Here is a 12,691-nt window from a genome sequence, read left to right on the forward strand (position 1 = left end):
CTAGAATTAGTTCATGCTGATGTTATAGGGCCATTTGCTAAGACTCACTCAAACAACAAATTTGCATTGTTACTGACAGACGATAATTCAAGATTTTCGTTGGTATTTGTGTTAAAGCAAAAGTCAGAAGTATGCAACACTATCAAATATTGGCACAGGAGAGTGAAAAAAGCAGCTAGGAAGTCTGTGTGCCATACAGACTGATATGGGCGGTGAATTCATGTCTACAGCATTTAAACACTGGCTACATACTCAAGGCATTAAGCATAGGGTAGCCAACACAGCAACACCCCAAGAGAATGGTATTGCTGAACGCAGGGGTGGTGTGTAGCAAAACATGATGCATGCAATGCTTAAAGATGCTGATTTACCAATAAGTTACTGGGCAGAAGCCTTGAAGGCTGCCTGTTACATTAAAAATAGACTTTGGACAAAGCCTATTGACAATACTCCCTATAGGATGTTGTATAACAAAACCCCTTCTCTGGATCACCTGAGAGTATTTGGCACAAAGGCTTGGATGAATATTCCCTTGAGTCAGAGAAGGAAGGGGGGCAATAGATCAAAGAAGCTTGTGTTCCTTGGGTATCAGACAGGCATAAAAGCCTACAGGTTTGCCAATGAGAACCTGAGCATAAGCTTCAGTAGATCTGCCAATTTCTGTGAGAATCTGGGGTGGAACTCAATACACGCTAACGATGTGCCTGAGCAGATAGCATTACCTATGATGGTGGGAGGTGACAGCACTACCATAAAACAGGAGATGAAAACTCCAAGTGTGTCTGAGAGTGTGCAGAGTACTGAAAGACCGAGGAGGTCAGCACGTAGTACTAAAGGAATACCACCAGAGATTTGGTTATCAAAATAACTCTGTGAACCATGTATTCATTAAGGAGCTATGAGGCAATCTTATCTATGCCGAAGCCTGAAAGAGTCGCTTGGCAGCAAGCCATGAAAAAGAATATGACTCTGGAAATGAAGTGTAAACTACCAGTGCGAGTATACTGTGATAACACTGCAGCTATGCAACTGACTGATCCACAGGGGATAAGGCCAAGAAGTAGACATATCAATATACAATATCAAAATGTAAAGGATGCTGTAAACAAAAGTTTGATAACATTGCAGGATTGCACTTCCAAAACAAATGTTGCAGATATGTTTACCAAGAACTTAAATGTGGAACAGTATACCAGATTGAGATGTAATTTAGGATTCATTGCCTAATGTCTTAGGGGGAGCGTTGACATAAGAAATAATGCTGGTAAGACATGAGGCAAGGCTACTGATCTGACAGCTACTGACAGATAAATAACTCAGGAAGATCTGGCAGAGGAGAACTGGTTCTAGCCAGTAGAATGATGTAATCAGGTGAGGAGTGCAGAGTGACTCAGCACTGTCTTCTCATTGGTGCAGCAATTAGCAGCAACTGTATAATAATGAAGCAATGCTGTACGTACTATCCTCTTACTATTCTATGATTGATTGGCGGAGCATTATGATGGAGAGTCTGTATATATGTAAAATAAAACCTTGTATATTGTTTAAGAACACAGTGTGGTGTTGGCTGTGTTAAACTATTGCTCATCGGAGTGGACGAGCAGTGGCAGACAAAGGCAGCCACAAATCTGCTAACTTCGACATCGACATAGCCACCAACTTATCAGTGCAGTTTAAACACTTCAGTGCTTCAGCTGCTGCCTCAAACAAAAACTTTACAGTCAAGCCTGTTAACTTCCATATACACTTGTCAATGGGAATCTTTCTCCAAAGCCAAAGCCTTTTCTTCCTTCCTCCAAATGCAATAAATCAGTTAGGTTCAGGCACCCAGTCTCATGTAAAGTACAGATTAATGTAGTCTCCTGCAAATAATTTCAGTGTTCAGAATAGGCAGGAACTTTTACAAGCCTTGACAGAGAAAAGGGGAGAGTCCCCCCCCCCTTTCTCAATCTATTGCCTCACTCAAAATCTGCAGTTTCTTTGATCCTGTATCTCTGCCACACATCCAGAACAAATGTAATAGACAAAACTTACAGTAGTAGAAGAATCCATGTCATTTATCTTGAAATTGATTGAAGATCCAGAATGCAGAGTGTTGAAAAAAGAGGGAAAAAAGTAAAACCGGTGGCTGACTTTTTGGCCATTTAAAAATGGCGATCAGATCGCCGAGGCTTGAGAAGAGCAGGATCAGGAAGCAGCCGCCTCCGCTGGCATTCCTGATCTACAGCTCGGATTCCCTTGCCTTCTGTGACCCTCCCTGAGTCACAGAATCAGGTCTACCTGTGAGGGGCGACCCCTCAACGGACCAATTTGAAGGCGGCTCAGGAAGCGACGGTCCGAGCTGCTTTCAATAGCAAGCTACCGTGGCCAGAAACCTTGTCACCCATCACTACATTGTTCCAAGAGGCAATCATGTCACTCCACCTCAGGACACATTTTTCTCTATAAACATAGCACTCAAAGCTTAGTCTGTGTGTGTTTTCATGGATTCTAAACTGCACACCCAAGATGCCGATCATCTTGCCCTGTTCCTGGGACCTGAGGCCTCTTATGGATTAGATATAATTCCCCCAAATCCCTGCTATAAACCTTCTCATCCCTGTCTTCTCTGCCACTGGTGTGTTTGTCTGTGTGCATTATCCTCAGTACGTGTGCATTATCTTATTATTTTCTATTATTAAAACTACCTCCCTTGGTTAAGCAACAGTCTGCTTACTTCTGAGCGTTCCTTAAGGGAAAATCCTACTGTGCTCACTTCAGCAGCACATATACTAAAATTGGAATTGGGAAAAATCCTGTTATACAGTTTGTGTAAAGATCTCCTTGTTACCACCTCTTGCCAGCCTAAAGGTATCCTTTAAGAGCTAATATTTCCCCAAAATATTAAGAGACCCCCTGCACACACTACTGGTAACACCACTTCATTTTGATTATTTAAATCAGGCCTTGTATTCAGCAGGAGCTCACAGGAGCGCAGCTCCTGAACCTTTCTGCGAGTTCCACCTCCTCCTTCCCACCTTGTCCATTGAATAGTAGGTGCAGCTGCATAACAATCCCTGGATGAGCTCCACCATCTATTTTTCTACAAAATGACCCCCGATTTAAATTATATAGTTAATTTGGCCCGGACATTTCTGTAAGGTCCTTTGGGGTTCCTCAGGAGAAAGGTGACACTGGAATGCCCAAATAAAATTGACCCTAACAGTCAAAATCCCAAAGTAACATCTTAACATAGTTCTTTTTTACCAACTGAACAAGCAGTCAAATACCTAATATTTATAGTTTGGCACCAAAGATCTGCAAGCTGACTTCTGTTCAAGGAACAGCCTTCCTAACCTCTCATTACAATAGTTCACAGGGGCTCAGAACCCTCATGAACAACATGATGTGCAACTGAGAGGATTTGCAGTGGGAACAAGGAAAAGTGGCCAAACTCCCCCACATCCCTTTCTCTAGCAGAAGTGTCCTTCTAGCCACTAAAGAATTTCTTTGATCTAATCCAAAGTTTGAGTCCAGTGGCACCTTTACGACCAACAAAGCTGTATTCAAGGTATGAGTTTTTGTGTGTTACACACACACTTCTTCTGATATATCTGAAGCATGCATGCATAACAAAGCTCATACCTTGTATTATATTTGGAAAAAGCATATTATATGCTAATGCTACAAGCTACTAAAAGCACCACTATTTACCTTCATAGATCAAATTTCTCCTTTCCAATTCTAAATCTGAAGAACATATTTTTTTAAAAAAAAAAAAAGCTTTGGAGGAGTTCCAGTTCCAGAGACAGCTGATAAAACAATTTGTCAAAGCACATAGAAGTTGTCTCATGCAGTAAATATAAAAAGCACTAAAAAAAGTATATAATGGTTTGTTTTCTAAATTAAGATCTTGTGGGAGAAATTTCATGCCTTACGGGTTTGTTTTCAAGTAGAATAAAATAGGTACAAAAAAGGTTTTATGCTACTTAGAGAATGTTAAGAGTTTCTCCTCATTTATCTTGCATACCAGCCAGTTGCAAGACACTGATAACCTTTTGTTGACACAGCTTGACTTACCCTTTAGTGACAACACTGAAGTCACAGCTTGACTTACCCTTTAGTGACAACACTGAAGTCAAGTTCATTCAGTAGCAGAGGAGAGGCCATACAGAAGGAAAAGGAGACCATACTTAATTATTATCTAATGGATTGGCTGGGGAGGGGGGTATTAAAAGCATAATTTCTACAAAACAGCTAAATGAATTTGCTTCCATTATCCAGAGCAAAGTATTGCTTCTTCTTCAGTGTCTATAGGACATCAGTCTAGTTACATAAATATGTCTGATGAATTCTTTAACTAATTTACCATTACTCCCAAAGGTCTCTCTCTCTCAACAAATACCCTGTCAGTGAGGTACTAACCTGGTACAGTTGACCATCAGCACATGCATTCACCACATGGGGAGGGATAGCAGACATCAGCACACTATTCTCAGCCCTCCCCTCATAGCCTGGTCATCTGCATATTTGGAATGCAGCACTGATGATCACAGGGAGAGGGCATATGCATGGCCACTTCCAGGCAATCATGCAGAGGTGACGCCAGCACACTTATGCTTGCTCTCTCCCACACACATACATGTTCAGTTGACACATGGGGCAGTCATGTGTAGCAGGCTAGATGCTTGTATCATAATCAACAGTGGCATGGTTCAGATGAATAAATCAATTTGGTGAGTGAGCCTAAGCAAGCTTTGGGTTTATGCACTCTCTCTCACCATGAGCTACTTAGTTCATCTTTTTGCCAAACTACAGCAATTATGTCCCAAGATGCCAAACTGTGGCATGAGCTTTTCTGGAAAATCAGGAAAACATTATGGCTTCCTGGGCATGCATTCACCATGTTGCATTAGTTTGAGAAATAACATAAAACTATGGAAGCAAGATAGGATGCAAGCCTCAAGTTCATTCATTTATGTCAATCTATAGCATGTCTCAACCACTGAGACATGTAGCAAAGTCAAGTCTTTATTAATATGGTCATAGATCAGTGCAAATCTCAGCAAAATTCCCAACAGCCACAACAGGTAAGAGGAATAATTTAAAATAACTCCTATGCATAAAATAGGTTATAACTCAAAAGGAAGTATAAGTTAAAGAGGATGACAGATAAAATTATTAAAACTCTGTAATACATATATGTAAAAACTTAAGGCATCAGTATCTGGCAAATTTTACAAACTGCAACAAAAACACCGCAGTATGTGTTGAAAACCAGTGGTTTTTCATCTGTAAGTAGCATTTGCGCATATACCAAATCTGATCTACATGGATACCTACTAAGTAAGAGAAGGATAAACTTAGAGTGAACCTCTTTATATAAAGGACAATGAAGTAAAACATGTTCCATAGTTTCAGTCACCCCTGTACCACAGGGACATCACCCGTCTGCCTTTGGAACCTTTTTGTATTACTCATCTATAACCACAGAAGGGAGTGCTTGTCATCTAGCAAGGGAAAATGCTTTCTTGTGACTGATAATCTCCAATACAGACAGATAAGTGACTGGGAGAACTAGATATCTAGAGTTTTCCGAAGACAGAAAAGTTGGTGGCCTGTTGAAGTTTGCCTGCCACTCAGTAGCCATCACTCTTTGCTTTTAAACTTGTTTCGCCTGCTTGTACCCCATTTCCAAGACAGAGTCCAGACTAGCCAGCTTGATTCTAACCATCTTTAAACACATCGATTGATAACTATCTCAAAGAATCAAGGGAGTTAAGCCTTGAGGATTGAAATTTAGCTTTAGCTAGGCCTGACCTGGATAGCCCTGGCCAGCCCAATCTCATCAGATCTCAGAAGCTAAGCAGGGTTGCCTCTGGCATGTACTCAGCCGCCCTGAGCCTGCTTCGGCAGGGAGGGCGGGATATAAATTAAAAATTATTATTATTATTATTATTATTACTTGGATGGGAGGCCTCCTTGGAATACCAGAGCTGGAGACAGGGGCAGGCTTTATTCAGCCACCTCTCTGAATTATCTTCCATGTAGGGGTCAGTCACCAGCAGTCACCATGACTTCCAGGTGCACACACACATGCACTCACATAAAGGTACAAAAATACAAAAAAAACCCAAACTTAGCTTTAGCCAAAGGTTAATGGAGGCAAGGCACACCGTCACCTCAACTTTTACCATGCCTGACTCCAGACACAAATTTGTATTTGAAATACAGCAGGGTAGTTGAAAAGCTGCTCTCAGGAATTTTGACTGTACCTACTCCAAAGGGATAAAACAGGAGATTGTGGCCCAGTCATGGTCCCATATAAGAGCCGAGCCAATGATTTACCTTGAAATAGTTTAAGGGCAGCTGGAATGTATTGATCACCCTTAGTATATATGAATACAATTATGGGAAGATTTTTGTTCAGCTTCAGCTACATAGTCACAATGGGCTTTCCTCAAGCCAGAGGCATGTAGCAAGATCTTTCATACTACAGATGTCAAACTCAAATAAGGTAGACACCAACACCCTATGCTGCAGAAGCCCAGCAGTTTTATCAAATATTCATCAACTGCACCTGTGTTCATAATCAGAGCGTCCACATCCATGAAACTTCCAAGAGCAAGCACTCATCACAAAATATTAGCCAATACAACAAGCACCTTTCACAATATCAATGACTACAGGTGCAGAAGAACAGAGGGAAAGGAAAGGAAAGGTCCCCTGTGCAAGCACCAGTCGTTTCCGACTCTGGGGTGACATTGCTTTTACAACGTTTTCACAGCAGACTTTTTACGGGGTGGTTTGCCATTGCCTTCCCCAGTCTTTTACACTTCCCCCCCCAGCAAACTGGGTACTCATTTTACTGACCTCGGAAGGATGGAAGGCTGAGTCAACCTTGGGCCGGCTACCTGAATCCAGCTTCCGCTGGAATCGAACTCAGGTTGTGAGCAGAGAGTTCAGACTGCAGTACTGCTGCCTTACCACTCTGTGCCACGGGGCAGAAGATGACCCTAAATTCAAGCCTCTTCTCCCCTTTGGAAATCTTCCATAACTGCAACTAGTTACGTTTTTGTCTGTTGACTGAGACTGTTGTGGGTGCCAGTGACTTTTTTTTATAGATGTTATGATTCTGCAAGTCATACAGATCTATGTTTTGGTGAAAGAACACAGAATAAGTAACTGGTTAAATCAAAGCTTGAAAATTCATACATCTCATAGACAGAAAGTGAAAGCAGAGATCAAAAATAACCATCCTCTCAAAAATCCAGCATCAAAGCAGAAACCCAAGTGGGAATCCTGCCCTGCCCTGTATCATGCAAAAACAACACTAGAGAACTGTAACTCTGACCATGAACAGATAACAAAACTCTTCAAGCAAGTGCTCTTATAAGGGCCAGTGACATTAGCAGCGATTTGGTTCTTAAAATATTTGAATGATTTATAAGGAGTGTGGTTAGGGTGCAACACTGAGGGGCTGGATGAGGGACTCCTCAGACCTCACATTCAACAATTGTGTCCTAAATATTACAAGTGACCAGGCGGATAATGCTTCCAGCAGCAGAGCAAAGGGCCAACACCAGCTTCTCATGCCCAAATAAAATCATTCTGTATTGAGTGGTGGAGGAGAGAGAGAGACTCTCATGTTTGCTATGTTTTGTTCTGCTTTGTTGCCACTTGTAAGAGCTAGCATGTCAGTGGCTCTGAGCATGCCAGTAAAAATGCGGCATATAAATATAATAAAGTGCAGCAAGGACAACGCTTTCAGTCAAATCACATATTCTGCAATAGGCATGCCATAGAGCAGTGTCCAAACAACCTACCTGACATGTTCATTGAGGGTGTAGAGTTCATTGTTTTGCAAGCCTCCCCCTTTGAACACATTGATCACTGCCGTTTGAACACTGCCAAATAAAAGGGAGACAGTTAGGGCAGCCATAAACAATGCATGTCAGTGTGATTTACACTAGGCAATGAACCTGCAATCAAGAGCCATGTAAATATATCAGCAAGGGGAGAGCGAGATTAATTGTTCTTAAATTGCTTCTGCTTCCCCAGCATTAGATTTGTTTGCCTATGTGCCAATCAGTCCCAAAGCAGAAAATACTGACTTACCCACATGACAGGGGACTATATACATACACACAGGAGCAAGTGTTGTGACATTAAAGCATGTATTGTCATTATTAGCTGTCTGCAGGGATAACAAATGTATTCATCAAGAATACCACTGGAATTTTTTGCCATCAGTGTCAAGCTTATCCCAGTAAATATGAGGGCTGGAGAATATGTATCACAGAGAACTATCAATCACAAGAAGAAAAAGAGGAAATCAAGAGCTGTGCATTACACAAAACTCACCATGTTTTCTGTTTCTGTTGTATTGCATAGCCAGTTAAGAAAGTCATGCCATCCATGGTGAAAAGCAGAGGCTCACCAGCCTATCAGGTTATTATATATTTATGCTCCATTTTCTGCTCAATAAGAGCCCAAAGTGGCTTCTGACCTTGTTTGTCCTCACTCCATTTTATCCTCACAACAACCACACTGTGTGGTAGGTTAGGTTCAGGGAGTGACAGGCCCAAAGTCACCCAGGAAACTCCATAACACAGTGGGATTCAAACCCTCAAATCTCAGTTCAACACCCTGCTAGCACTTTTATTCCCCAAGAAAAGATATTTCACATATATAGCATTATAGGGGCGGGATCCTAGACTGATAGGATCCATTCCAGTTACATTATACCAATATATAAAGATGGTCAGAGTTACTAGTTAGCACATTACCAGGTTGGAAGAAGAGGTGACTGCATTAAATTTCTCCTGTTTTTAAATGGGGACTATAAAGGAAAGGCCCCATTGTATGAGAATAAATTGGCCAATGTGTGACTCAGCCAAAGGAAGTTTCATATGATTCTATTCACCTGTTCCATGCAGAATTTGAACTGAGATTCAGAGACTGCCGAGCTGCCAGAAAACGTGGCAAGTCTGTCAGCACTGGTGAACTCATGAAGCGTGGCCGAGGTCTCCGGAATGAGCCCATCTTCTGAAACTGGAAGACAAGAGGTGAGGCTATGGTAGAACCTTTAGTCATAAATGGAGAAGGGCCAGGAAATAGTTTCTTGAAAGATGCCAAAAAGATTTAAATGAACTGGTTCAGATGTCTTTCTTCTTTTCTTTGAAGTCAGAATGAAACCTTGTAGGGGGGGGGGAGGAAAGAGAGAGAAAGAGAGAGAGAGAGAGGCTTAAAACTGAGGTCTGACAAATACATAGTACACATGAAGCACCTAAGTTCTAGAGCACTGTTTCCCATTTGCAGGGTTGGGACCCGGTACCAGGCCACGGAAGCCTCACTACCGGGTCACAAGAAAAGGCAAAGCTAGCCCCGCCCCCAGCAAAGCATGACCTCTGCTCTGCTTCCTTCCCCCCATCTCTGTGTTGTGCAGAGAAAAGCTAGCCTTGAAGACTGACACAGGCTGCAAAGCCTGAGCTCTGCTTGGCTTCCTTCCTTCCCCCATCTGTGTTGTGCAGGGAGGAGCTGGGCTGCCTCTCCTACCTTCTCCTCCTATCCCAGTGTTCTGAAAATGAAGTTACTTCAGAAAAAGAGGCAAGTTTGGGGAAGTGCCCTGGAAGTGGCATCACAGGCAAAGGTGGAGTTTTGGTTTTGGTGGAGTTTTGGTTCAGTGTGCCCTGGAAGTGACATCACTTGGCCTTGACCTGGAAGCGACACCACAGGAAATGACATAATTCCTGGCTCCACTCCCAAAGTCTCCTGGCTCCACCCTCGAATTTTAGTGGGCCATGAAGGAGAAGTGTAAAAATAACTGGGCCATGGGAAAGAAAAGTTTGGGAAACCCTGTTTAGAGCACCTGGATTCTGTTGCAGGGAGCAACTTATTGGCACAATACAGCTATAACTAACCCCCCTTGTCTAAACTGTTATGCTCACTTCCATCTGCATGGTCCACCAAGTGCCGAGCCAAACAGTTATTTCCATAAAATATAGTTTCAGTTCAAACATGTTGCTTGTAGAAATTCATAACCACTGTGAGAAAAGTATCACTGCTTTTTTTTAAAAAAAATGTTCATACTATTAAGGAAACGACATATAAAGAAGATGTAGAGATATAAATTTCACTCACAAACTGAAGTATATAATCTATATTGCTTGAAGAATCTGCTTACCTTCTCAAATCAAAAAGATTCTTAAAGTAGACATGCATCCATAAAATATCAATAGAAAACATTTATTCAAACAAACCATTGTTTAAAACTAGGCTTCCCAAATCCCCCGCTTTGCCTGGTGACCCCCGATTTGAAGCCTTCTTCTCCCGCTAGCCAAAACTCTGGAAAGCGGGGGGGAATGGCGGCCCTTCCCACCCAGCCCCGATCACAGCAGTCTTTCTTCAGTTTTCCCAGGCTGCTTCCGGTCCCAATCAGCTGGCTGGCGGGAGAGGGGGGGAGAGAGGGAGCCCCGCCTGCAAAGGACCATGTGCCTTTGCACCTCCAGAGGCTTGACTTGAAAGGCTTCCATTTAGGATGGTGTGTCTGTGTGTGTTTCTGTGAAGAAGCTGGCAGCAAATGGTGAGTTGAGAGGCTGATCCGCTGCTTCAGACTGGCCAGAAAGGGGGGGGGGGGAGAGAGAGAGGGAAACGTCTTCATTATTTCCTATGTGATCGATTCTCATAGGGTATAATGGGGAATTGTTCTGGAGGTTTCGGGGGCTCTGGGGGAGCTGTTTTTTGAGGTAGAGGCACCAAATTATCAATATAGTATCTAGTGCCTCTTCCCAAAGTACCCCCCAAGTTTCAAAACGATTGGACCAGGGGGTCCAATTCTATGAGCCCCAAAAGAAGGTGCCCCTATCCTTCATTATTTCCTATGGAAGGAAGACATTTAAAAAGGTGTGCTGTCCCTTTAAATGTGATGGCCAGAACTCTCTTGGAGTTCAATTATGCTTGTCACACCCTTGTTCCTGGCTCCGCCCCCAGTGTCTCCTGGCTCCACCCCCAAAGTCTCCTGGCTCCACCCCCAAAGTCCCCAGATATTTCTTGAATTGGACTTGGCAACCCTATTTAAAACTAGATTTTTCTAATCAACTGGCTGAACATGTAAGAATAGCACATCATTTCATGTTCAATTTCTGGGTGATTTTACAACCTCTACCTGAGTAAAAAAGCAACCCTCTGAAACCTAAGAGAATGCTTCAGCCTGGCAGTATCAAGGCTATGCTGCACTGTTATTTGTCAGTGGAAATTTCCTTTAAAGTTCAGCAGAGACAAGCCTCAGGCCTACAACTGTTACTTGACCAGAGGGAAATTATTTTGTCACCAGCCTAATTCTCTTGCTTTGTTTAGCTCTGAGTCAGGATTAAACAAATGGGCACTATGGAATTTAAAATTAACTATGCCAAGTTGAACCTAATAGGCAGCAAATTTGCTCCAATGTTCATTTGTTGTGTGATTAAGAATGTGCACAAAAAGCAGCAGACCATATATTAGCCCAGCCATAAACATAGCATAACCTCAGGGGTCTCCAATTGGTATCTTTTGAGTTACCAGAAGCTTGCAAGCAGCCACCAAATGACTTGTGCATCCCCTAGAAGACCCAAAAAATGATATGGGGGGGGGACCCATGCTCAATCTTTTTTTTAAAGTTTTTTTTTTTAAGCTTTTATTTTCTTTGTTCTGCTAAACTGATGCTCTTTGTATTTTGAGAATAGAACAAAAACTAGTAACATGGCAGGGCAGAGACTACAGCTTGTTAAAGAAAAGGCTGATTCCCCAACTACTGTAATGCAGCAGGCACCTTTGGAATTCTGACACAGTGTGGTAGGTACTACCATAAAATGGTTCCTGCATGAGGTGCAGCCAGCTATAAAATGGTTACACCTGCTTACTTTCAGTCACACAATAAAGATCCTTGTGCTGTGGTTGCAGTGGCCACCAAAGTGACATTTTTAAAAACTTGCACAGCCAATCATATATCCAGTGACCAACCAGAAGCCCTCCTGGGCAAACAACAACAACAACAAAAAACCTGGACATGTCTACTTTCTAAAAACACTTGCTGGGTTCCAGAAAAGATATCAGTAGGTGTCATGGCACCCAAGGAGACCACATTGCAGAACCCTGCCTCAGGCAAACCACCCTCTCTTAACTTCAGCCCTACCTCTACATAGATCTGCAGCCTGGAAATAGTACTAACTGGCCCTACATGCTTGTCATAAATATTACAGTTTATAACTATATTCATGTGAGCTTTTGCCTCAATGTTTTTATTATCAACTTCACTCAATGATTGTCTTGTGGAAACCAAAACTGCATCTCCACTGGAATTGTATATTTCTGAATGCAGAGGGTAAATTGGTAGCTTCTGAAAACCAAATCCTACAAGCAATGATCAACTGCCAAAACAGATCTATACCACTGTTTTCTTTAACTGTTCTTACTTTGGCTCTCCTTAAGGACAAGAACTTGTTGAACTATCCAGAAAACTGATTCAACACACTTCTAAAGAGCCAGCTAACTCTACACAGTTTTGGACTATGGAATCTGAAATATTACTTTCTGTCATACAAAACCAGCCTCCACTGTCAGAAGCAAGGTGGATGAGCAGATAGGGTGGCCAGACCGTCCCGGTCTCCCAGGACATTCCCGGTTCTGGCCACCCAATCCCGGCTCCCGGGCTGCCTATACCGGGACCATTAAA

At 42.4% G+C, this 12,691-nt stretch overlaps 1 protein-coding gene across 1 annotated transcript in view; it reads right to left on the reverse strand.

Annotated features, from left to right (window-relative positions):
* Positions 1 to 12,691, reverse strand: part of PRR5L (proline rich 5 like) — a 94,232-nt gene that overhangs the window by 74,219 nt on the left and 7,322 nt on the right. Inside the window, exons 2-3 of the mRNA XM_060261847.1 lie at positions 8,906 to 9,177; positions 7,806 to 7,886 (exon numbers count right to left, since the gene is read on the reverse strand). Coding sequence (XP_060117830.1) covers positions 7,806 to 7,886; positions 8,906 to 9,075 — 251 coding nt within the window. The 5' untranslated portion in view covers positions 9,076 to 9,177. The remainder of the gene's footprint in view (positions 1 to 7,805; positions 7,887 to 8,905; positions 9,178 to 12,691) is intronic.

This window comes from Heteronotia binoei, chromosome 21, assembly GCF_032191835.1.
Source record: "Heteronotia binoei isolate CCM8104 ecotype False Entrance Well chromosome 21, APGP_CSIRO_Hbin_v1, whole genome shotgun sequence".
In the NCBI taxonomy this organism is placed as follows: domain Eukaryota; kingdom Metazoa; phylum Chordata; class Lepidosauria; order Squamata; family Gekkonidae; genus Heteronotia; species Heteronotia binoei.